The 27383-nt window shown below is 44.8% G+C and overlaps 1 protein-coding gene across 1 annotated transcript in view; it reads right to left on the bottom strand.

The window, feature by feature from the left end:
• Arhgap35 (Rho GTPase activating protein 35) overlaps positions 1-27383 on the bottom strand; it is a 112283-nt gene that overhangs the window by 52907 nt on the left and 31993 nt on the right. The window contains exon 2 of the mRNA XM_006991467.4: positions 5412-9285. Within this exon, the coding sequence (XP_006991529.1) occupies positions 5412-9092 (3681 nt within the window). The 5' untranslated portion in view covers positions 9093-9285. The remainder of the gene's footprint in view (positions 1-5411; positions 9286-27383) is intronic.

Here is a 27383-nt window from a genome sequence, read left to right on the forward strand (position 1 = left end):
CCTCCCTGCTTTATTTAAAGAACAGGTGTGTGCAAGCTAAAGCAGACAGTTAAAAGATGTTCTATTTTTATCACCAAAAACACACTACAGAAGTTCTTCAGGCTTAGAATAAAGTAAGAAACCAGGCATGATGGTATACATAAGCCTAGTACTCGGGGGTCTCAGGCAGGAGGACTGTGAGTTTGAGGCCAACCTGGGCTACATAGAAACGGCCTCAAAAAACACAATAAAATAAACTGAATATCCACTGGCATAGATTTAAAACAACTTGTTAAAGTTCCAATGGCTAATTCAGTCCCTCTATGTCTATTTTGGCCTTACTTGACTAGCCATTGAAGGCAGAAACAACAGCACCATGCTGTTCTTAGGGGGGACAGCATAAAGAAATGGACTTAATAAGCTAGACCCTGTTTGAATGAACACACTGAATGGGCTCACTGGTCTAAACATGTGCACATGAACAGTGAAAACTAGCAACTTTCTTGCACATGGGAGAGACAGCTAGAAGACCGGCCTCAAAAGCTCACTCACTCTATGCAGTGGTGGTAAACCAGACAAGGTGTTCACTTGTTTGGTTTTGAAACAAGAGCCCATGTAGCCAGACTAGCCTCCAAGTCACTATGGACCTGAGGCTGGCCTTGAACTGACTGTTCTACCTTCACCTCCCAAGTGCTGGAATTACAGGCAAGTACCATCCTGCTCTGCTGGGAAGGGGTTTAATCTCTCTGAGCCTTAGTCACCTCATCTCTAAGGCATGAATGGGTTCTGTTTCCTGATCCAGCCAGCTGTGAGGAAGCCAGCAAGCCTCACACTCCTGCCCTATTGAGACCAAACCTATTCCCATGCCTTCCCCACCAGGATACCTTCAGATGCGCTCCAAAATAAACTCATCTATAAAATGGGGCTGGGGTTAAAAAAGAAAAAACATACAAGTGAAAACATAAACCTCCAGCATATTTTCTGTGATCTGGCCTTGTTTTCCCATTTCTGTGGCAATCACACTACAGACTGCACTCATATGAAAAGATTCTGGTCTCTACTCCCCACTCTGAATTCCACACCGTACCTGAGAAAGCTTTCCCCATGAACTCTCCATCTTCAATTGTCTGTCTGCCTGGTGCTCCATCCATGTTAGCTTTACATTACCAATTCCTCAGGGAACTTCCCTAGATGTCTCAGCTCAGGGCAAACTTTGTTCAATAACCCCTCGGTATCCAGTACCTTCTCATCAGATAGTATTTAAAATACATACAAGTTTATGTTCAGAACCTATCTCCAAGGAACACATCTACATCTAGGACACCTAAAACACCACGCAGCAGACACGTGCTCGCTGGTCTCAGCACTAAACCAAATGTTGCCTTCCTAAAAGGGTGAAGGTGCTTGTACATTGAAGTCAAAATGCTTCTTTAGAAGAGGTATCTGGTCTTACAGTTCACTCAGTAGGACTAAGCTCAGAAGCACACACTGAGTTTTTCTGAGCAAATTACAAAGAGTTCTTATCACACTGCACTTGTCTGTCAAAACCAATATCCCTCCCAGGAGTGTGGGCAGTCCAACTCCCCAGCTGGTTTTCATTCACACTAGAAACCTTAACTCCGTTCTAGGCCTCACAAAACGAGAGCTGTGTCCACACAAAGCCACAACAACCAGCCAATTCACTGAATCCAATGAAATAAGCCAATTCACTGGGGGGACACAAACTGTCAAACTGGTTACTTGGTGCCTTATAGACCAAACAATGCGTGATTCAAACAGTTCACTTTTCAATAGGTTGTCTTGTCATGTGGCAGCTACAGTAAGTGAAAGATTTTCTTTATCACTGTTTTTTGTCTTTTTATTAAACACCAGAGTAAGAACATATCTGACAGAAGGGTAAATAGCCAATAATGTCTAGCCTTTAAATAGTGGTCAAACACAGCAAATTTCAGCAAACTGAATGAGCCTCAAGGGCACAATTGTGGAACAAGGCTCTGCGGCCTGCTTTTTGGCTTTAAAATAAGAGCTGCTGGTCCCGATCTCATCTTTGCAAATGCACAGCCTTGGGAGACAGAGACATGAGCAGCAGCAGCTTTAGACAAAGCTCTATTCACAGCCGCCCAAGAGCAATCTTGGAGTTTCAATTTCATTCAGTTGAGTGCGGAAGGCTCCCACTGAGGGTGGGCTGCTGAATGGTTCCGTTGGGAAAAGGACCCAAGAAGCACTGGCTTTACAGTCTGTACTTTCATTAGAAGAGATGAAAGCATCCCTCTCTCTGACTCCAGTTCTACAGTAAGGTACTAATCTAGCAAATTAGCAAGTGTACTGAGTGGTTTTTTTTCTTCTCTTTTTTCTCCTCATCACATTGGTACCCAGAGCAGAGCTTCTCTTCATTAAGGTGGTTGCCGGGGCAAGCACAGAGCAAGCATCCGAATCACTGTGGGTTAAACCTTGCACCAGAGAGGAAGTAGTGTGGTCAGGAGGCCCACAGCAGTCTCCTCCCTAGCAGAGCGCCGTGTTCCTTCCACCTGCTGCTGGGGTATCTCATCTTAGGCCACGCTTCAGCCTCGTCCCTCTCCCAGGTCTAGTTCCATGGTGAAAACAGCCCAAACTTCTGGCCTACAATACCCATCCCTCTGAGGACCATGTTCCCTTTTACAGAAGGAACCAGAGGAGGGATATCATGTGCTCAAGGTCCAAATGAGAAAGCAGGGAATTGAGATCTGATCCTAGGACCTCATTCTCAGGGCCTAAGCAGCTAATATTGACCCATATTCTACCTGAGCCATCTTAACATGAGCTCTGTCCACAGGCCATCCCTGGCAGACAGATGATCTCTTCAAAGCCACTGTATAGATCTGGCTGCCCTATCTGGGTGCTATGGCCTAGGCCAAAAAAGGGGGGGGGGGGCACTTCCCCTGCAGGAGGGTCTGAGTTGTTTTCTATGACCAGCTGAAATCCAGAATGCTCCCCCCAACACTTCAAATAAATGCTGTACTGCTTTGTCATGCCAATAAAAATCAAAGGATAAATTCCCCACGGAGGGTGGTTTGCACTCTCTGCCCTGATAGTATCTTGCTCTTCCAGTAAAACAAGTGTCAGTCTGCATTCCCAGTGGCAGCAGTCCTAACAGTCCTTGTTCTGTGGCAAAGGCTTTCATCTTCTCTGCAGGGATGACAAAGCAGCCCTGCTCATTCCAAAGCACCACTCTCCAAGTGTTTCAGGGAAACACAAGGCCAGCTTCTACCCATTTTTCCCTAAGGATACTCCTAAAATGACTGCTGGCACACCATGGTTCTTGGGACAGAGGAATCACTTCTGTCTGATTTGGAAGCTGGTACTTCTTGTCTGCTGATCTAGCAGCCGGGGACATGTTTGGTCCCCAGCAGGGATACAGCTCAGGATGCAGAGACTAGCTGTTTCTGCTGAGTAAAGCCTTTGCCACAAAGATATCTAGAAATCATGTCTTGTTTGACAATTAAAAAAAAATATTTATTTTGATTGAGAAAGGTTCCAGGCTGGCCTTAGGTTTGGTAGGCTCCTCCTGTCTCTGCCTCTTGGCTGGGATTACAGATGTGCACCACCACACTTTTATTTTGGGAGGGGAGGGGCTTCAAGACAGGGTTTATCTGTGTAACAGTCCTGGCTGTCCCGAACTCACTCTGTAGACCAGGACTGTCTCTGACATACTTGGTTTTATGTGGTGCTGGGCCTGGAACCCAGTGCTTACTAAAGGCTTGGCACACTCTACCAATTGAGCTACATCCCCAGTCTGGGAATGTGTTTTCAAAGCATCATTTGCAGTATTAAAAATATTGCAAGAAGTCAGAAAAAGACTTATAATTCAGTGTGCTATTATGCCACCTTCCTAATTCCCAGGTGTGCAAACACCTCCACAAATCAGAAGACTGTCAGCATTCACATAAGCTGTTCCAGGAACAGTTTTTACCAGGAGTGGAGGTGGAAGAAAGCCAAAATGTTCAAAATGCTCAGATTCAGTATCATCAAACAGAAGAAGTTGGGGCAAACACAGGGAGGTTGGTTAGCTTCCTAAACAAGAATGATTTTCACTGGGTCTTCCCTCCAAGCTTTGAAAAACAAAATCCAAAAGGCAGACACAGACCCCGAGTAGACAGCAAGCTGTGGAAAAACTAAATTAAATGGGAAGAATGTAGTGACCTGAGACAGGCACCCAAAACCCATACAACACGGTTCTGCCCTTTCTGACACTGCACAGACAAGAAGGCCATGGAAGCCCTGGCTAGTAGTGACTGAGGAGTACTCTGCATGTCCAAGGTCACAATGGTGTTATGCTCCTCCACCTCCCAGGGCCCTGGGCTACCACAATGGCCTCTATGCTACCTCTCAGTACTCCAGATTATACTCCAGATACTTTTGATATGGTGTGTCTTCTAAGGGATTCATTTTTTGGCAACTTCCCTCTCCAAGGTCCTTGTAAAACCTCACTTGAGTGACTGGTCTCCGCTGTTTCCTGGCAGGGAGGGGAATGAGCACCATCCTGTGTATAATGCTGACCATAGGTTATTATATCTCGGTCAGAGTCTCACCAAGATGTCATTCTCTGAACAGTACTTCCCTACTGCAAATGGCAAGGGGAGGGGGGAGAGGAGTGGGGGTGGGGGTGGGTGTAAGTGGTTGATACTTTCTGTCTCAAAGCCCAGGCCTAAGAGGACAGGGAACTGCCTCTAGCTCTCTCCCTTGCAAACACCAAGCTGTAGTCTACAGTAAGAAAAGACATTTCACCTGCTACTGACATGTAAAACACACTAGTAACTTCTTTCCCTTGTTGATCCCTATCCCTGTAATGCTTGTGGTCCCTGAAGTTCAGAGACTCAGCAATGGAAGAACTGATTGCAGACAGATGAAGTAAGGAGCATGTAAAATCTCCTTTTACAAATATGGATAAACTCCATGCTGAAAATTTTTTTTAAAGTCATTTTATTAGCACTTGCACAGATTTGTGTGTGCAGAGAACGATCCACTCCTCAGTAATGTAAAATGCAGCACCCTTTTGTGATCAGCACGGGAAAGCAGCATTTTAGAGCCATACAGATGATGTATGTTCAGGCCAAGGGGTGCAAATCTGCAATCTTCAAGGGAGGAAAGAGTATCTGTAATGTCACTGGCTTGGCCACTTGTCGAGACATTTAAGAGCTCTGTATCACCTGCTCATTTGGGTAATGACTGTTCAAGGCAAAGGCACATCCAGGGTACCTATCCTAGGTGCTAACCACATGAGACCGGTCAGTAGTAGATATCTAATGCACAGGTTGACTCTTACCGCAAGGCCAAACAATAAATGCACATCCAGTGTTTTTTAAAAACCATGTTGTTCCTTGAATAGTTGTCATCAACCAAATCACCAAGACGCTGTGCAAACCCCTACTGAGTCATCCTAAACTGGGTCTTACCTTGGTGTTCCTCCTTAGACTTCGAAGGATATTCCTCCTTCTGGGGTCCTCATCTGTTTCGTATGGAATGACAGCATTGTCCCCTTTATAACCCTGGGATGCCTGATCCTCCTCTTTCTTCCGGATGGGTCCCAGCTCATCATCACTCCCCACACTAAAGCTGGTGCGGTAACTAGCAAAGCGCCCCAGCCGGGTGCATCTCGTCCTGTACAGCACAGGCTTACTCACGGCTGATATCTTTCGGCCTCGCTCTAGAGAACTCGTGTCCATTTCACTGTCAGAACCATTGCCACTACCATTAGACTGGGCTTTGTTGATGTTCCGAATGGTTATGATCTTGCCCTGGGTGCTGTCGTGGGGCACAGAGTATATGTTTTCTTCCTCATTCCTCGGCTTGACCACAGCATCCATTGGCTCTGCGTAGTCAGAAGGATCAAACCCATCCTGAGGCAGCCAGGGGCTAGAAGACACAGACTTCCTCTGTCCCTCCCGATGGCCTTGGTCTAAGTAGGAGAGATCTTTTGTGATCTCAAAATGGACGGGAGGCTTTGGTTTGACTGGTGGAGGTACTTTGTTGTTCAGTTTACTCTCAAAATTGCTCATTATGAAAGACAGCCCATCATTTCCCTCCAGCTCCATAGAGAACTTAGAATGGTCTTTGGACAGGGAGGGCAATGTTGCATCTTCCCGAAACAGGTGGTACGATGGAGGCTCCACATCTTCTTCTGAATCCTGCAAGTTTGAGTTGCAGAGTGGTGACCCGGCCCTGGGGGAGTTGAACACTTCTTCAGTGGTGCTGCAGGCCTCAGCAACATTATCATACATGTGCGTGGCCTCGATGATGTTCTTTTTCTCCACCACGTCCTTAAAAAAGGGGTGAAAGATCTCAAGTCTATGCTGGGGCTGGCTACAAGGGATGCTTGTGAACCTCCCATCAATTTCTTGTGCAATTTCCTCCCCCTCTGTCAGCTGCTCTCGACTCAAGTCATTGTCCAGGACATCTATAGCGCCATCAGTGAGTGCAACAAGCTGGATGGGGATAATATCCTGCACTTCACAAAGAAAGGCACGTAACATTGCCAAGGAGGCCTTACGTTTGGCTGAATAAAAAACAATGTACCCATGAACCAACCGGCTCTTTCGGATGCTGAACGAGGAATGGTATGAAAGAACAGATAGCTCAATGCGCTTCTTGTGTAGTCCAATCGGAAGTTCAAGTAAAACAGAGTTGCTGCTCCCACAGTGGGAAGATTTACAGGTTTGGGACTGCAGGACAGGAGAGAGTATGTCATCTGCACTAAAGGGATCGCCACACATCAGACACATGACAATTCGAAGGTCCACATCAGCCAAGTCTTTGATACTAGCAGTGGAGCTGACCAGGTTTAAGTTGCGCTTAGAATCCAGGAGTCCCTTCAGAACTTGGCTGATCTGCTTCTCATTAATATTGCGTCCGTAACCAATGCCAGCAGAAGCAGGATCAAGAAAGACACACTGCAGTTTGCTAGCAATCTGCTGGCCTTGTTGTATTAAGCTGTGCAGAGTCTCTCCACTTGTGTCTCCTCTCTTGTTCACTAAAATTAAGGTCAAGGGGAGGTGAACTAAGTGATTATCCCGCCTGCCCAGTGTGGACTCTCTGCTCTTCTCTATACTCTCCACCACATAGGACAGCGACTCCTTTGAATTGTAAAGGCAGAGGCAGCCATGGGGTTGGAAGGTTGGCGTCTGGAAAGAGTTCACAGGAAGCCTGACGTTACCCTCTATTGGCCTCAGGGAAAGCTCATACATTTTACCATCTATCACATACTTGTCATCATTTGTACAAAGAGCTCGGATTTCATTGGCCAACTCTCGGGCAAGGCCATCTTTGCCTAAGATAACCAAATTGATCCTATCGATATTGGGGTCCGACAGAGAGTTCTTCTGATTCCTGTCAGATGGTCGGATAAAGCGAGAACTGATCAAGTGCTCAATCTTAGCATCTACACAAGCTGGGCAGCTTGGGCATGTCTCCTTCGTGGGGTGGTACACAAAATGAATGTGCTTCAGAATGAGGGCATCACGCTCTGCCTGGAGCTTCTGCAATGCTTTAAATCTCTGCTCTTCCCCCAAAACATCCTGGATGACACCCATCTTTTCCTTGCTGGGTTTGGCATCCAGCTCCAACTCATAAAACAATTCTGAGTACTCCAAAAGCAACTCCTGGAACTCTTCCTTTGCTCGGTCTATAATCTGTTTTTGGTGTTTGCCATAGATGTCCATGTACACTGATTCTTCCAGCCACTGGTAAAAGTCTTCATTCATAATAAAACTACGAGCCTCTTCCCAAGGTTTCCCAGGAGTTATGAAAGGAGAGGTCTCCAGGTTTTCTTTGAATGCCTTTCGCATCTCAGCTCTCTTCCTCTCATTCCTCAGCTTCTCCAAGTGGGTCTCATACAGCTGCTCAGCAGGGACAGTATCCATCAAATCAAAGGGAATCCTCTCATTCTCCATGTTGTCAATGTGGCTGGTGGCATCCCATGGTGTCTCTTCAAGCACAACAAACCACTTTAAGAACTCTGGCTTGGTCTCTAAGAGTTTTTTGGCTTTAATGCAGCTCAGGTGGTCTACTTCATCTAGATTAGGTATGAGGGCTTCAAAAGCCAGCGGCAGGGCTGCCAGGTATAGTTTTCTCCGGCGCTCAATATGCTCGTGCTTGAGGCGGTGGATGTGCTGCAGGAAGAGCTTCTTGGCCTTCTGTGTCCCTTCCAGGTAGACATAGTCCTGGTACTCAGGGGAGGCCTGCATCTTCCGGCTGACGCTCAGCCAGTTCTCGTTGTGATTTTTCACAATTCGGCTCACCAACCACTCATATTTGTCCTTTGCTGTAGCTATCTGCTGACTCTGCTGCTTGAGAGCTTCAAAGTAAGGAATGATTTTTGTCTTCCCTCGACTCTTATCAATGAGTTGCACTAAAGTACTGAAAGCCAAGTCCACATTCACATTGGATCTTGCTGAGGTCTCTACAACCTGGAGGTTCTTTTTGCTTAAGGCAAAAGTATGTGCATCTCTAATGTACCGCTCAACACCCTCATCACACTTAGTCAGGACTACCACTATGGGCTTTTTCGTTTTTGCAAGCTGATTGTAGAGATTGGAGACAAACTTGAGCTGGTCATCGAAGTTCCTGTTCATGCCCCTGCTAACATCAATGCCCAGAAGGAAGCCGTCAACCAGCAGCTTTCCATCTGGCATCTGTTTCTGCTCAAAGTCCTGTTCCAGCCCCAGCTGGTCAGTGCAAAAATACATGAGTTTTTCAGCTGATGCGAGCTTGGTGGCTGCAGCTCTCTTGATGTAGGGCTGCAGTGCCGTGCTTCGATGAGGTTGAAAAGTCTGATCATCAATGAACTCAGTCTGCTCCACAATGTGCATTTTACATTCCACACAGTCCTCCAGGGAGCGGCTAACTTCTCCCCAGTAGAGAAAGTGGTCATTATTGACCACCCGCCCACCAAAGTCACTGGTGCTGAGAACAGAAGTGTGGTCCAGGTGAAAATCATCTGCACTTGGGCGCACGAAGCGGTTACATAGACAAGACTTCCCAATGCCGCACTGGCCTTTCTCCTTCTCAGTCCCGGACAATCCCACCACGCTGATGTTGTAGGTGGGGATTCGAACATCTTGCTTTCTTGCCATCATCATCTTCGAAACATCCTGCCACAATCAGCTACTTCCAAGATCAGATTAGTGTTCTGCAGTAGAGTGAGAAGACTTCTCAGCAGTGCCGGTGGAGGCCCGCTGCCCAAGCAGCACAAGTGTCAGGTCCCATAGTGTTCTAAACCAGTATGATGTCAGTTCTTTCTTCTTCTCATCGCCAAATAGCCAACATGTCTGCCTAGATGGAGGGGGGAAAGAAAAACCATCACCATCCAAACTCTAGTTTAACCATTAAATTACAATAAAAGTATTTTTTAAGCAAAATTTTTAACAAATATTTAGTAAGCCTAATGTGCTAGGCCTTATGCAGGGTGAGTGATTAAGGCTGACATCAGAGTTGTTGAGACAGTTCAGAGGGTAAAGGTGTGTGCTGTGTAAGCTTGACAACCCCAGTTCAATTCCTGGATCCCAATGAGAGAGGGGGAACCGATTCCCCAAAGTTGTCCTCTGACTTCCACACACGCTGTGGCACGTGCATGCCTATACAGGAGGGGGTGCACACATACACCATACACAATGATAATGATAATAATAAAAAGGCTAATATCAATGTGTTTTCAAACAGGTATAGTCTAAACCAAGACAGGAAGATATAAATAAGGAGAGTGTAAAACACTAATGTGACAAGTGAGGGCTCTGTAGGAAATGTGGCTAACTCCAAGGCAGGGTGAACACAAGAAATGTCTTTTGTTTTGTTTTGTTTTTGAGACAGTTTTCCTGTGTAGCTCTGGCTATCTTGGACTTGAACTCAGAGATCCACCTGTCTCTGTCTCCCAAGTGCTGAGAATAAAGGCATGTGCTACCACGCCTGACTGAGCAAGAAATGCCTTGTACAAGTAAAAACAATGGGACATTCCACAAGGGCAATGGTGTCATCTTACAGGGGCTCCCATGAGTAAGGTCTAGGATTATCTGTGAACCAAAAAAATTATACATTAATGAATTACAGCTTACTGCAAAAAATATGAACTAAAGGCCAAACAAGTGGATCAGACAAGAGTCATGATGGAAGGTTAAATGTAGGAGAAATCTTTGAGGGGCAGGATGTTGACAGATAATTCATGTGTCTCCTAAGACTGCCTATTAATTATCAGGAAGAAAAAAGCCCTCAATAGTAATTATAGGGGAGAAAGCAGACAACACCTTCGCTCGGTAATCAAAATTCACATCATCAGTGTGGTACGGAAGCACTTAGGAGACTGAGGCAGGAAAAGCACTAGTTCAGGAGTAGCCTTGGCTACAGAAAAAGAATGGGGAGGAGAGAAGAGAAAGGAGGAAGGAAAGGGCAAAGCTTCCGGGGAAGACTCATAATATTGCTTTCAAAATTTACTACAAAGCTACAACAATCCAAACAGTCATGCAGTGACATAAAGATAAAGACCAATGAAAAAGAAACAAAGCTCACAGCTAATGAATGACTTTTGGGGGTGGCGGGGGTGGGAGAATGTGGTTTGAGACAGGGCCTTACTTATGTAGCCCTGAAACTCACTATGTAAATCAGGCTGGCCTCAAACTCAGTGATCTACCTGCCTCTGCCACTATGTCTGGCTGGCTAAATGACTTTTGACAAGGCTGTTGAAAACCATTCATTGGGAAAGAACATACTTTTTAACAGTTGGTACTGGGGAAAGTGAATCTTCACACAGGAAAGGACGGAGGGAGGTCTTTATCTACATCATATACAGAGGCTAACCCTAGAGCTGAGGATGTGACTCAGATGTCAGAGTGCTTATCTAGCATGTGATAGGCACTAAGTTCAATTCAACAACAAAAACAACTCTAGCAATGTGTGATGGTGCACACTTTTAATCCCTTAAGCACTTGGGAAGTAAGAGGCAGGCAAATTTCTGTGAATCCAAGGTCAACTTAGTCTACATAGTGAGTTTCAGGGTATCCAAGACTACACAGTAAGACTGTGTCTCAAAAAAACCCAACCAACCAACTAAACAAACAAACAAACAAACAAACAACTCTAAATGGATCAAAACTAAAACTACAAAATGTAGAAGAAAACCTAGGGCAAAAGACCCCGTGAGCACTGGTGGGTGGTGTATAGATGAGAGCTGGCCACCAAGCGCGTCGAAGATGTAACCCCATCAAGCAGATACTCTGACTGTACATGCATACTGCATGCACAAAAACACATCTACACGTGCACATACATAATACATACACTCAATTCTGAAAACGATTTGTAACAGTAGACTGTTTCTATCTTAAGAGTTGTCAGAATGAGAAAGTGTAATACTGGTTGCCATGGCTGAGGGAAGGAGTGAACAAGGACCCTGCATTCACACAAAAAAATGAAGTCACAGGGATGAGATGGTAATGGTAAAATATTATGAATATTTTAACACTTATGAACTGTGTACTAAAAATGGCTAATTTTGTGTTACATGCCATTTACACAATAAAATTAATTGGGTTGAGGGAATGTAGATCAGTGATATAAAGAACACTTGATTAGGAAGAATAAATCAGAAAAAAGTCAATACAAGTGTTTATGAAGTGAATGGCTATACTGAGATAAAGTATCCCTACTTTTAGAGAAATTATACTAAAGTATTTGGGGGGGGAAGAGCAAAAATGAATGTAAATGTTCAGAAAAATGTTTTCAAAAATTCTGTTTGAAAAAGAGTAAGAATGCTAATGAGGGATGATAGCTGTGTCTCACTAGAGTGCTTGCTTGGTATGAACAAAATCCTGGGCTTGATCCTCACCGTAAGTGGTAGTGCCTGCCTGTAATCCTAACACTTGAGAGGTACAGACAGAAGATCTGGCTATGCAAAGTCACAGACAAAGCTGCACGTCATATGAGAACCTTTCAAAATAAAACAAGCAAAAACAAACCATTGCAAATGAATAAAATGTTAATAGGTAAATCTGGATTAAAGTATGTATGCTGGCTAGTTTTATGTCAACTTGACACAAGCTAGAGTTATCCAAAAGGAGGAAAGTTCAATTGAAAAAAATGCCTCCATAAGATTTGGCTATATGTCCTTTGCTTAATTAGTGATTGATGGGGGAGGGCCCAGCCCACTGTGGGTGGTGCCATCCCTGGGCTGGTGGTCCTGGATTCTTTAAGAAAGCAGCTAACCAAGCCACGATGAGCTAGCCAGTAAGCAGCACTTCTCCAAGGCCTCTACATCAGCTCCTGCCTCCCTCCAGGCTCCCGCTCTTCGTGAATTCCTGCCCTCACTGCTTTTGAAGATGAACTGTTATATGGAATGGTGTGAGTGAAATAAACCCTTTCCCCCTCAAGTTGCTTTTGGTCATGGTGTTTCATCACATCAATAGTAACCCTAACTAAGACAGCATCTATGATGCTCCTTTGTGTTGTTTTTACTGTTACAACAACAAATTCTCAAGAGTGTAAACATGCAGTGTAAAGTTTTCAATTTTGTCCATCTGTGACACTTATAAAGGAACAAGTACCGCAGTGGCTTCAAAGGATGAGCAAGGCTCTTGACAGACAGACAGCCTTCTAGACTGACACAGCTCCACCACAGGTGATCACTGTACAGCGTGCTAGACAAAGGGAGTGGACTCTACAAAGACTGCTTCCTCAACAGACAAAAAAGTCAGCCTAGCTGGGGGAACCAGCAAGAATACAGAGGGCATGGAGAGAAGATGGGCGGAACACAAAACCAAGTACACAGGGGCTGGGCTGAGCCACTTAAAATAATGCAGTGTCGCCGGGCGTGGTGGCGCACGCCTTTAATCCCAGCACTCGGGAGGCAGAGCCAGGCGGATCTCTGTGAGTTCGAGGCCAGCCTGGGCTACCAAGTGAGCTCCAGGAAAGGCACAAAGCTACACAGAGAAACCCTGTCTCGAAAAAACAAAAAAAAAAACAAACAAAAAAAAAAATGCAGTGTCTGTCTGTCTGTCTGTCTGTCTGTCTCTCTCTCTCTCTCTTCCCCTCTCCCTCTCTCTGGTTTTTCGAGACAAGGTTTTTCTGTGAAGCTCTCTGGCTGTCTTGGAATTCACTCTGTAGATCAAGCTGCCCTTGAACTCAGAAATCCGCCTGTCGTTGCCTACAGAGTGCTGGGATTGAAGATGTGTGCCACCATCATGTGGCTAATAGTCTTTCACTGGCCAGGACAGGAAGAGGTACGCACAGGATGAGGGAGGAATTATAAGGGACCTAAAGTCTTAACAATTTCAGTCATTAACAAGCTGTTACCATGGTGTCACATGAAGTCTTCAGCAACCTCTCAGCTGAAGTAAGTAAAGTAAACTGCCCTTGGCTACCTTTGCACACACGGGCCTCTCTGGCACCAGTCTTCTGTGGCATGGACATTTACTTGCACACTAAAGTGTGACTGCCAACTCTGCAGCCAAGAAAACAGTCTCCTGAGACTATCTAAAATAGCAAGCAGACCAATTTTCTTTTGAATCTCATTTACATCTGGTAGGAAGCTGATATTCCTATAAACTTCATGCTTTTGTGTGCCTCACAGAAATGTCAAGAAATCAGATCCTTAAACTTTTTAAAGATTATTATTTTATCCCATGTGTATGAGTCTACATGTATGTATATGCACCTTGTACATGCCTGATGCCCATGGAGGTCAGAAGAGTGTTGGATTCCCTCCAAAATAGAGTTATGAATGTTTGTGAGCCACTATGTGGGTGCTGGGGGGGGAAAAAACAAACAAAACTCAGGTTATCTGCAAGAGCAACAAGTGCTCTTAACAGTTATTTTTCTTGACCAGTGAGTGGTTCTCAACCCGGGGGCCATGACTCTGTGTGTGTGTGTGTGGGGGGGGGGGTGTCAAATGACCCTTTCACAGGGGTTACCTAAGACCATCCGAAAAACTCAGATACTTTCATTATTATTCATAACAGTAGCAAAATTACAGTTAAGTAGCAACAAAAATAATTTTATGGTTGGGGTCACCACAACATGAGGAACTGTACTAAGAGTTGCAGCATTAAGAAGGTTGGGAACGGCCGGGCAGTGTACGCCCCCAGTGTATGCCCTTAATCCCAGCACTCAGGAGGCAGAGGCAGGTGGGTCTCTGTGAGTTCGAGGATAGCCTGGTCTAAGAATTGAATTCCAGTACAGCCAGAATTGTTACACCAAGAAACCCTGTCTCGAAAAACCAAAAAAAAAAAGGGGGGGGGGCATTGAGAACCACTGCTTTAGACCTAAACATCATGGTTTTCTGTTTGTTTTTGTTTTGGTGCTTTTGTATGGTGCTAGGAGTGCAACCACATACTTTGTAACTGCTGAGCCACGCCCCCAGTCTCTTCACTGGTGAATTCTAAGTGAGCTCTCTGTTGAGCCACGCCCCCAGTTCTCTCCCTTCCCCCTTCCTTTTATTGTTCCAACTTGGTGTAATCCTCCTGCCTCTGCTTTTTACTTTGACACAGGATCTCACAGGCTCCTGTCCCAGCCTCTTACAGGTGTGAACCACTCGGCTCAATAACACCACATTTTATTCTGAGGAACAGGAGAGGGAGCACTGCTGTCCACTGTGATGACAACCTCAAGTGGTCACAAGTCACGTCTAAACATTTTCCATGACAATTTGGAAAACCAAAACTTCTAAAGAAATCTGAGAAGATATAGTATGTAAAAAACGACTATTTCAAAAGAGAAACTACAAGGTCTATGTGTGAACAGCTGCCTATAGATGACAAGCTTCAAGTCAAATTGCAGAAGAAGTCAGCAGAAACAAGCAGGCACCTGGGAGAAACCCTGCCCCTCCACTTCTCTAATGACTGCCACATAAACAAAATTAAGAGCTGCTTGTAAATATCTCAAGGGTATTTACCCCCCCCCCCAACACAGAACAGGAAAGAGCCATACAAAAATCAACGAGCTTGGGGGGCGGGGGGGCTGGCAGCAGTGCACAGTTTGTTTTCATCTGTGACAAGAGGGTGACAGAGCTGGGAAAGGACTGCTGATGAAGCCCCAAGAAGTCAAGGGTGCTCACCCAACAAAGCTCTTCTCTATGAAGTCCTCACCCCAGGGACAGGGGTCACAAGGTCTCAAACTTACCTATCTTGAAACATACTTAGCAACAGCGTCCTCCTTGGAGTGACTACTGCATGTAACTGGCAACCTGTGACTTGGCTCTCTGTACAGTGGGTCTAAGAACACATCCCTTCCCAGAAACCTCAGGGAGGACAACGGAACAACAAAAACACGGGCTCAAATTTGGAGCAAATTGCATCACCTGTACAATCCTTGCTTCGTTCTAATTTTCAAATGGCAGGATGGTAAGCTGCAGTAAGCTGAAATGAAAAAAACAGCTCTAACTCTGAAGAGGGTAGCTACTAATACGAGACAGGGACTCGTCAGTAACTGAGGCTAGCCTTGAACACTAATTCCTGCTCAGCCTTCTGGGCACATTAGGATTCCAGACAGATAGGTGCCACCTTGTCTGAATACAACTGATAATTTAAACTCAAAATTATGTTCACAGCCAAAAAAGTTACCAAACTTAAAAACCAGCTGGCATGGAAGTAGTTAATTTTGGGCACCTGATACCTTCTACTTGTAAGAAGCCTAGTAAGTTCCTCGGGGTGACCGCACTCTCAGCTTTGATGTCTGGATAATGCAGTTTTACTAGTTCCTCAATTGGACTGAATTACACAGTAAACAAAGCTGGTTATAAATCTAAGGATGTCTCAAACACTTAGTTTAGAGGAAATAACTTTAAGTGCCTGGCCACATTCACGTTCAGCTTTTCAAAGAGGTGGCTAAAAAAATTAGCAGAGCCACTAAACTTAATGATCAAAAGACCATAAAGAGAGCAGAGAGAACAAGGAAGGTGTGTCCAAGACTTCATGATGTCCAATGTCCTCAAACTCACACCTGGTGAGAAACAATTTTTTTTTTTTTAAAAGAGACAGGGTTTCTCTATGTAACAGCCCTGGCTATACCAGAACTCCCTTTGTAGATCAGGCTGGCCTCAAACTTACAGAGATCTGCCTACCTGCCTCAGGAGTGCTGATACTAAAGGCGTGCACCACTAAACCCGGCTGAAAAACAAATTCTTAATGGGAAACTAAGGAACAAAATTAATTATGCATTCCAGTGATTTTCCAGCACTAGTCCTTTCAAAAGTGGAGAGTGAAAACAGAGGAAACACATCTTTAAAACTAACTCAGGGGATGGAAAGATGACTCAAACGGTTAAAAGTACTTTTCGCTTTTGCAGAGGACCTGAGTTTGATTCTCAGCACCCACATGTGTGGCTCACAACCACCAGTAACTCCCTAGCACTCATATGGTGAACATTCATACACATACACTAAATCTAAAAAATAAACAAAAGGAACCCAAGCTGCTGTAATGGTTCATGCTTGTAATGCCAGCACTCAGGATGCTGAAGCAGTAGACTGCTGTAGGTCCTAGCCACCCTTAGCCATATGACCTGTCTCAAAAAATATAAAAACAAATAAATAAAGATCTAATAAAAGGTTAAAAAACAGTAACTCCTTGTATTACTGAATTCTGCAGAACTACTGATACTAGGAAAACTAACAAAACACACAGCCTAAAAGCTTAACATTTAGTGCTAGGAATCAATTTGGAGAGAAAGATACTTCAGAAGTAGCTTCAACTTTTTAATCACAACTGTATGCTGCAGTAAAAACCATGTAAACACCTGTGTGTTCTGCAAACCTGGTCACCGGGTGTCTAGAATTATCTGTGGAACATGTAGCACCGACTCTAAACTAGAGCATCTCCTCTAGAAAGGGGAAGACACTTTTTATCCGACACGCAGAGTAAGAAGCTTCACCATTCCCAAGATGGCACCAGAAAATGCCACTGTGACCCAACAGTACATGGACCACTACAGCTCAGGGGCTGTGCCTGGACAAATACGTACACGTACTACTCATAACACAATGCTCCTGAGCTCTGGTCTAGAATGACCCACAAGACACAGAATTCTTATCTCTATCCATAATCAAAACTACAGTGTCCAAATATGAGAATATGTAGCAACCCCCAATGCCACCACTTACAGCTAGGAAAAAATCATTTCAAGGGCAACAACCCTTGAAAAGCACAGCACTTGCTACTCTCATTTTCCTTCATCCCAGTTGGGAAAAGAATGGAGACACATGCAAGCATCACAATGGAAAGGCATCTCCTAAACCTCTTCAACTTCCGTTTCTGAGTGTGTTTCAGAGGTGTCAATGATAGACAGTCAGTAAAATGTCTGTTACTCAGCTTTAGGGAAGCAAGCAGAAGGAAGAGATATATGCAGGATGCATATTCCCTGTCCCTTAAAGGAAAATAAAGCAAGCAGGGAGCACAAACCAGGTGTCACAGTGCACATCTATAACCAGGAGACTAATCAGAAACACAAGTTCAAGGCTTGCTTGGACAACTTAGACCCTGTCTCCAAAGGATGGGGGAAAAAAAGGTAGGGCTGTAGCTCAGTGCTAGAGTATCTGCCTAGTATGAGAGGCCACGAGTGCAATCCTCAACACCATTAAAACAGCAACAGAGTAGTAGTAAGCCCTGTCCTCAGGGGTAGAGGCAGGAGGACTGTTGGTGTTCAAGATCCAGGCTGGGCTACAAAGCAAGTTCAAGCAGCATGGTTACAATGAGACACTGTCTCAAACAAACAACATCCCAAAAACCTCTGGGCTGGAGAGATGGCTGTGATGAAGAGCACATTTATTCATCTGCTATTTGTCTAGAGGACCCAGGTTCTATTCCTACAACCTGTTCATCAACTCAAAATGGGCATGCATGCACATGGTACACAGGCATAATGTAGGTACAACACCAATACACATTAAAATAAAAATGAAAAGAAAGTCAGAAGGGACTTATACTATCACCCTTCTCAAAGGAACTATTAGCAATTATTGGTTGGTGGGATAGAGGGAATCCTTTTTTTTCAGTAGTGTTGGGCATGCTCCAGTAAATAATCTCCCACCTCTGCTCATGTAAACAAGTTTTTGCCTTTCTTTTGGAATAGAGAAAAACTAGAGATAAAAAGACAGAAGTACAGTCCAAGGTTGTTATCCATGCAGTCTATGCACATGTGAAATCTAGCTGAACATGCAGAACCTCAAATCTGCTGACTTTTAAAGACATGGAAGCAAGCATCCGACTTAAGTACATGTGATAATCACTGGGAACAGACAGATACCAAGGACACCTTGTTTCTGGGAATCCGAGTTATAAGGGAATCTTAAATAATACCTTTAATTCTACTCACCTGCTTACCGTGAGTGCTTTAGTTAATGACTGGTCAGAATCAACATGCTGACGGCCCCCAGGATGGCCCAAAAGAAAGGCCTCACTGGGTGGCCCGTCACACTACCTTCCCCTATCCTGCAGAGTCCGAGAAACATTTGATGTGACTCTTCAGAACTGGGAGACAAGCTATCTATCAGCCCAACCCAGCACTCACCCACAGCGCACGCAAACCCAGCGTGCTGCAGTAAGTGAGTGCAATGGCTGGAGACGGGGCTCAGCAGCTGAGAGCACTGGCTGCTCTGCAGAGGACCTGGGTTCGGTTCTCGCACCCACATGGCTGCTCACAACCATCTGTGACTCCAGGTCTAGGGGATCCAATCCTGTCTTCTGACTTCTACAGTCATCAGGCATGCATGCACACAGTGCACAGACATACATGCAAGGCAAAACACTCATACGTAAGATAAAAATGTTTAATTTTTGGAAAAAAATCTGAAATAAAAAATTTTAGCCGGGCGATGGTGGCGCACGCCTTTAATCCCAGCACTCGGGAGGCAGAGCCAGGCGGATCTCTGTGAGTTCGAGGCCAGCCTGGGCTACCAAGTGAGCTCCAGGAAAGGCGCAAAGCTACACAGAGAAACCCTGTCTCGAAAAAAAAAAAAAAAAAAAATTTTAAATGATGCCTGTCCCCCTTGATGTTATTTTATTTTATTTTTTGTTATATTATTTTTTTTGAGACAGGGTCTCAAACTGGCTTCAAACTGACAGTGTAGCCATGACCTTACACCACTCCAGGGTTACTGGGATTAAAAGCATGTATCACCTCAGCCAATGGATGGGGTGTTAATCAAGGGCTTCATGTATATCAGGCAAACACTCAACCAACTGAGCCTTATCATTAGTCTCATATTTCTGTTGGCAATATTGCCACCTAAACGCTTTACCCAACAAATTATCATATTCTAATGAATTAATCAGCTCATGTAAAAGAAAATTCTACTTGAACATGGCAACTATAATTCTACCTTTCAATCCAGTAAGAGAGCTGAAATAATAGTATCTGGGTGTGCTGTGTGGAAAACCCTGGGTTTATAAAGGAAGGAAAGACTCTGGCAGACAACACAGAGTCCTGCTAGCTGCTGCCTCTCATACAAGCTACAGATCTGACTCCTCCCTTCTGTGGGAGGGAAGGGTTCTTACAGCTAGGGAATCTAACAACACACACACACACACACACACACACACACACACACACCCTGTGAAATATATCCTTTGGATTTTTAGGAAGACTGAGTTACCTGTTACCTGAGTTCCCTGTCTCATCTTGGACATTGGGCATGAGCCCTCTTGGCCACGCTGTACCCTCTGCAAACTCCAGAAAGCCCAGCCAGCAAAGCACCAGAAATCGAAAAGCTTTTAACTAAGAACTAAAAATTCAGATGTCTGTTTTGAAAATACTCTGGCCTAACGTTAATTTTTCAAAGAGCAACTATGAAAGACCCTGACACTCTGTTCAGGGTATTTGCCAACAGCCTCTCTCCATTCGTTTTCCCGAGTCCTGGTGAACGTACCCTGAATTCCAGGGTTGGGAACAGAACTACAATGATGCTCTTACCATCCCTGCCAGCCCACACTCGGTACAGCATGTCTTTTTTCCACCCTTAACACAATTCTCAAGCTTTGAGGATAGCCAAACTCTACAAACTGGTCCTAAAGCAACAACATTTCTAAGCCAAATTAGTCAGAGACTAGAATCAGATTCCCATAATCAATGAAGGGGGCCTTTCAGCAAAAGCACTTCCTTAAACTTTATCCTCAGCAGCTGCAAGCAAGCAGCTTCAGAATCCCAGCCAGCCTATCTGGTCAAAGTATAAGACAAAAATAAACAAAGACAAATCAGAATCTGAGGAACTGCTCTTCCTGATTCATTGGATTTCTCTGGGTTACCTGCCTGTTAGATTGTAAAATATGTATCTGATTTTGTTCCTGTCTCCTGGCTTACTAACATCTTTGGCATCTTCACAGTAATAAATGTTCTTTTATATGATGACAGCTTTCAAAGGGAGGCAGTTCACAGGGAAAATCAGGGTAGGATTAGATTGAGATCTGTAGTTCCAGCCTCTACAGAGCTGAACACAAACAGCCAATGATTTAACTAATAATGCCTATCTATTGAAACTCCATAAAACCAAAGGAGAGGGCTCAGCCAGCTTCATACAACTGACAACATCAAAGCTCAGGAGGCTAGGCTCATGGCCACTCTGCATCCCTTCCAACTCACCCTGCCCTCTCCATCTCATCTGTATCCTTTTATAACATCAACAGTGTGCTCTGTGGACCACTCTGGTAAATTAACCAAACTGAGAAAGGAGCTGTGGGAAGACTGGTGTTCAGTCAGAGTATGGATAAAATAAAACATTAGGACTTACATGGGAAGCGGGAAAGACTCTCGATGGACTGAGTCCTAAATCTGAGATGTGACATTATCCCTGAGGATACGGTATCAGGGCTATATCAAATCTGTGAGACTTGTTAGTGTCCGATGCAGAACAGACTGCTTCTTGATGGGTAGGTTGGGGGTGGGGGTGGTCTTCTACATTCTGATGTTAAAATTGAGGTGTCAAAGTATAGTGGGGAAAAAACCAGAATTTATATTTACTCCTGTATTCTCAGAACTGGTGTCATAACAGGGATTTGCCGAGCCGGATGTGGAGGCACATGCCAGCTCTTACAGTGGACACAGAAGGGTCAAGAGTTCAAGGTCATCTTGGGCCACATACTGCGGCCAGCCCAGCTACATCCTGTCTCAAAAACCAGAAAAAGAGTATTCCTCTCTCGAGCCCTTTTCTCTCTCAGGAGTTTATTTTCCCTAATAAAGCTGTTTGCTCTGCTTTTTAAAAAGGGAGATGGGGATGCTAAAGAGATTGTCTCAGTGATTAAGAGCACTTGTTGCTCTTGCAGAGGACCTGAGTTGGGTTCCTAGCATCCACATGGTGGCTCACAACCACCTCTAACTCCAGTTCTAGGGAATCTGATGACTCTTCTGACCTCTGCATGTACCAGGCAGGCCCATGTGTGTGTATATACATAGGCCAAAATACTAATACACAGAAAGTATCTAGGTCTAAAAAGGAGGGGAGGCAGACAGACTGACGTCTGGCAGTGGTGGGACACACCTTTAATCTTAGCACTTGGGAGGCAAAAGCAGGAGGATCTCTTGAGTTCGAGGCCAACCTGGTCTATGGAGTGAATTCCAGGACAGGCTAAACACAGAGAAACCCTGTCTCTAAAAACAAAACAAAAACAAACAAACAAAGAAAGAAAGAAAAAGGGACTGGACTCCCTAGGATAATGCTGGTTCACAGAAATATGGACTGGGAAGGAAAATCAAGCGTAGGAGGTGAGGAAGTTTTTACTCCTGGGGGCCATGTGATCTCAAAAGACATGGAGTCAAATGTGCTTGCTGTGCGAAGTCAATGAAGGCAAAAGCTAGCCAAATTATTCAGAGGCGTGTTTGAACTCCGGGAAGCCGGTCTGGTGGTTGTGTAGGAAATCACAGAGGCACACAACTTTAATCCCAGGACCCAGAAGGTAGCAGACCAGCCTGGTCTACAGAGCTCATCCTTGTGCTGAAAGGCTTCACCTGAGAAGCCGTGACGGCTAGGTGAGTCACTCCTGGGGAAGGTGGAGAGGAGTCCTTAGGAACAAGAGGCACTCTTCTCCCTCGGGCTGACTCTAAGGAATTTCGGGTTCTAGTAACACGTGGACAGTGTTCTATAACCGTTCAAACAGTCCCAGAAACTGAAGGATGCACAATCAGCTGCGCACTGGGAAACAGGGCCGGGGGAATAACGGCACAAGGCACTGCACAGTATGGGTCTGGGTCTATGTGGACACACATGTAAGGACCAAAAGAGTCTGTTTATTCCCATATTCTCAGACTTATGGCAAGGAAAACAAAGGCCAGTATTTAGGACATGCTGTACAAGCACTACACATGAAAGACAACACAAAACCTAAGCAAATTCAAACTTAAAAGCATTTCAATAAGCCACACATCACACAGCCTATGTGGCCATTGACATACTGCATTTGAGTATCTTTCCCAAATTAAAAAATAAAAAAACAAGTGAGCCTTATCCTCACATTAAGACCAATTTTCCTCAGATTGTGAAATAGAAAATAAAACCTATAGAACTGCTTTTTATTACATTTTTCTTTGTTGGAGAGGGGCATATATGCTATGATTTATATGTGTCAATGAGAACACAACTTGTAGGAGTTACTTCTCTCCTACCATGTAAATCTCAGGCATGGAAGTCAGGTCATCAAGCTTGGTGGCTAGCACCTTTAGCCACCGAGACATCTTGTCAGCCCTCACCATTTGCTTTACAACATTTATAATCTAGAGGGTGTATGTGTGTACCCAGAAGTAATTATAGAAGAGGTCATGAATTCAAGGGGTAGTTGGTGATATGGGAGGAATTGGAGATGGGAGAGGGAGGAGTAGAAATGATGCAAATACAGTATACTCACGATGACATTCTCAAATTAGCAAAAACACGGTTAAAGCTAAATACTGTGGTGTGAATTTGTAACCCTGGCAATCCTATGGTGAGATGGGACAGATATTAGAATCATGCAGAAGCTCAGTGGCCAGGTGGCCTGGAATATACAGCATGGAAGGAAACAAAAGAGACCCCGCCTTAGCAAGTCAAAGAGAGAAATGGCTGTCAAAAGTTGTTTTCTTGGGCTGGAGAGACGGTTCAGCCATAAAGTCTAAGTTTCATAACCAAAACAGTTGTTCTCTGACCTCCATGTGAGCACCTTGGTACAGGTACAGCTCCCCTTCCCCCTTAAGTCTCTATCTCATACACACATGCACAATAAGAAGAAAAACTGTGGTTCCTCATAGATTTGTTTAGCATCAATTTTTAATGCATCTCCCAAAGTGACTCTAACATACAATGAAACTTGGAAATCACTGGGGCTGTCATTTCTAAAGAAATGCTTTATCTGTGCTTTAGCTGGGGTCTATGATGTCTTAACACAAAGGAAATTCTATGGATGAAGTACATGAACTGAGTCAGAGAAATGTTTTGGATCTGTTTGGTACCACATGATGTAATAGGTTCCTGGCTCCATGAAGGCATAGGATGCCAGCATTGTTTCTAAAACACACACACACACACACACACACACACACACACACACACACACACACACACACACACAGTTTTCTACTTGCTAATTTCTTGTCAGAAAACAGTTCTTTTTGAAAAAAAGATTCTTGCCAGGCGGTGGTGGGGCATGCCTTTAACCCCGGTACTCTGATCTCTGTGAGTTTGAGGCCAGCCAGGGCTATACAGAGAAACCCTGTCTCAGAAAAACCCAAACCAAAACCAAACAAACAAACAAATAATAAAAGATTCTTAACTCCAGCATTTGGGAGCTGAGGCAAAAGGATCACAAGTTCAAGGGTAATCTGGGTTCCAGAATGAGACCTCATCTGACAAAAAGAAAATGAATATTCTTCATGTTTCTGGATATGCAAGAAGACTGTGCACAGTACAGAAGACACTGGCATTGCTGTTAACTTACACAAAGAAAAAAGGAAAGAAAAGAAAAAGAAAAAATATATTAGCCTAGTTTTAAGTCAAGCAGTAAGCCTTACTATTTCCTTGATAGCATTTCAACACAATTAGGATTTCAGTCCATTATTTCTAATTATTCCTCACTATTCATTTGCATTATTCTATAATCTGCCAGTCCTAAAAGAGGCTACTGTGCAAGTAATAAACTTATACCAAATGCATAACCTTTCAAGAGGGGTGGGGGAGGTGGGGTTGGCTTCCACTTTATCTAATATGCCTGAACTGAAGGACAATGTCACAGGCTAGAACAGTCAATTTCCACGCCCAGCAAACTTTAACAGGAAACAGTTGGATTCACATGTTTACAAACCAATTTAAGTCCACACAGCCAAAAACAACACTCATATTCATCTTGGCCATTTTCTGGTCCCCAAAATTATGTATATGCCCGTCTTGTTTAAAATGAAGTTGAAAGCAGCATCATGAATTAACAAAACAAAACGAAACACACACAACTGTGGTAAAAGAGCTGAACAAATGACTGGAATCTGTACAAACTATGCCCTAGGCCTAATCTTATCTTAAAATATGCTAAATTGGGGGGGGGGGGGTTGCTCTTTGTTCTTCTGCAGAAAACTGTGTTTCAAATAATCTGAATTTTCTTTTTCTTTTTCCTTAAGACAAGGTCTCACACCTTGGTAGCCTCCAACTGGCTATGTAGCTGAGGATGAAACAGTTGATCCTCCTGCCTCTACCTCCTGAACACTGGAGTTTACTAGTATATTCCATTGTGCCTTTAGTGATGCTAGGACTCAAATCATAGTCTTGTGCATGTTAGCCACACCCTCTACAATCTGAGCTACACTTCCATCCCCAAATAAACTGGACTATCTGAGAAAAAAGTGGTTTTACTATTAGCAAAAACATTACAAGACTAGCTACACAGCACCTACTGCTAGGCCTAGGCCTGGCAGTCTGAATCCCACTCTGGAACCCACATGATGGAAAGAGCTAACTCTACCACGTTCACACACATGCGTGCGAGCGCACTCTCTCTCTCTCTCTCTCTCTCTCTCTCTCTCTCTCTCTCTCTCTCTCTCTCACACACACACACACACACACACACACACACACACACACACGGAGGTGGGGAGGGGGTGACACACTTCTACTTATTCACTAAATACCATCTTTCACAATGTACAAAACCCATTTCAGTTCTTCTCTGAGCCAGGACACAGAGGCATACTTTCAAACTGTGTAAGTTTTATACACTTTTATACTGTGTTCCAGGAGACATGGAAACCAAGTCCACACATTTAGCAAGCACATTTGGGACTCTGATATATTGACCCTTTTCCTCCAAGCCCCTGCTGGGATCTATGGTAAAGAGGTGACACTAATCCTCACTGTTGGAAATACTGAAGCCATGCCCTGAGGAGCCAAGGATGTAACTGGCAGTTCTTCAGGTAACTAAGCAGGCTCAATAGATGATATACCAGGACAATCAGCCCTTTGTGGGGTTTTTTTTGAGACAGGGTTTCTCTGTGTAGTTTTGGTGTCTATCCTGGATTTAGCTCTGTAGCCCAGGCTAGCCTCGAACTCACAGAGATCCGCCTGCCTCTGCCTCCCGAGTGCTGGGATTAAAGGCATGTGCCGCCACCACCCGGTTTATATGCTGAGATCCCACATTAAAAAAAAAAAAAGTTGCCAGTTGTGGTGGTGCATAGCTTTAATCCTGGCACTATGGAGGCAGGGGCAGGCAGATCTCTGTGAGTTACAGATCAGCCTGATCTACAGAGCAAATTCCAGGCACTGTGGTGTACTTAGCACTTGGGAGGCTTAGGCTGCATAGCCAGAACCTGAAAGAAAGAAAGGGGGAGGGGATGGAAGGAGGGAGTTGGGGATGTGGTTCAGGAGACAAGAGTGATTGGCTAGTATTCGCTAAACCCTGGATTCAACCTCCTCCTACACTATCTGGACATAGTGGTATATACCTGTAATCTTAGATCCCAGAGGCAGAAGCAGGAGAAAGAGAAGTTCAAGGCCATCCTTCACTACATAACCCCAGAGGCCAGTCTGGGTTACTGGGGACCCTGCCTCAAAAGGCGCGCGTGCGCTCTCTCTCTCCCTCCCGCCCCCAAATAAATTCTATGCTTTTGTTTTTTAAACACTGAATGCTCAGACATTTGGTGGTATACTTCCCAAGAGTCTGCCTAAAGGTAAGAGTCAAACAAGTTGCTGTTATTCCCTCAAATCCTTTCTCCTCCTCCTCCTCCTGGGAAGCCGATCCAGGTAAGTGGCCCTGCGACAGAGGAAGAAAGACCTGCTTAGCCGGGGCCCTGGCACACGAGGGTGCCAGCCTTCCCTCTGAAGAACCACTGCTTCTGAGTGTGCTTGTACAAGCACAGCAGGCAGTCCGAGTGAAGACGGACGGCCATCTCTGTGCTCCTCCCCATCTCCGTCCTGCTCCTTCACCCTCATGGGAACCCACTTCCCATGTAAAGGCCAAGTCCAACCCGCTTTTAACAAGTGCTGTGCAGACAACTGCCTCCAACGGAATCACCGACACGGTGGTAGTGTGGACACTCCTTTGAAAAGCCTTGTCAGGCCTCCCTCGGCTGTGTAATTTAGTGGTGGCTCACAGGAAGTGCTGGGAGCCAGATTCTTTCTGCCTGTGCTCAAGGCAGTAATTTCCTTCCCATACTTAAATCAATGACCCTGTGGCTCTCTGTCAAGGGAGTGGGCTGAGGGTAAAGGGCAGAAAAATAAGAAGCAAAATCTGAAGAAAATGGGCTGATCTGAAAAGATTCCTAAGATTCTTCTCAAGATTAACTAAGGAGGACTGCTGGAAGAACACAATCTGCAGCTTCTCACCAAAAACCCCTACATGGCAGGCAGGGCTGGTGGTCAGCTCCTCAGTAAGGCCCAGAAGCTAACCAGAAGAGACAGTCCCAGAAGTCATTTCAGACTGGCTGGGGTCATCCTGTGCCCAGCCAGCATGGGAGAGGTTAACCCAAATCCTAGAAGCGATATGACTAGGAAGGGAGGGGGATCACTGCTCAGGGCAGGCACGGTGGTGCACCCCTGCCGCAGCTGAGGGGCCGGGGCAGAGAGCAGGGTCCCGGAGTTTGAGGCCAGCCAGTCTCACTGATTTACAGCCACACGCTCTGCCTCCACCACGGCAGGTCTTACGAGCCTGTCGGTCTGTCTGTTTCATACAGCACCTGTTCACCCTTCAACACTTAAGAGCAACTTTAAACTGTAAACTATGCCTCGCTGTAAAGTAACATAAGAAAACAGTTGTGCTCCTATGAGGACTCTAGTAAACAAACTTTTCTGTACAATGCTAGCTTCACGATTTCCCTTCAGATAACAGACCAGAATAGTAACTAGTTCCTCTTTATCAGCCACCATTCCTTAGAAAGTGCTTGGCCTGTAATTTTTGAAGATCAGTGAGTCATGTCTTATCACTGCTGCCCTCAGACTAAGAAGGAAAACAGGC

This window comes from Peromyscus maniculatus, chromosome 1 (assembly GCF_049852395.1).
Source record: "Peromyscus maniculatus bairdii isolate BWxNUB_F1_BW_parent chromosome 1, HU_Pman_BW_mat_3.1, whole genome shotgun sequence".
NCBI lineage: Eukaryota > Metazoa > Chordata > Mammalia > Rodentia > Cricetidae > Peromyscus > Peromyscus maniculatus.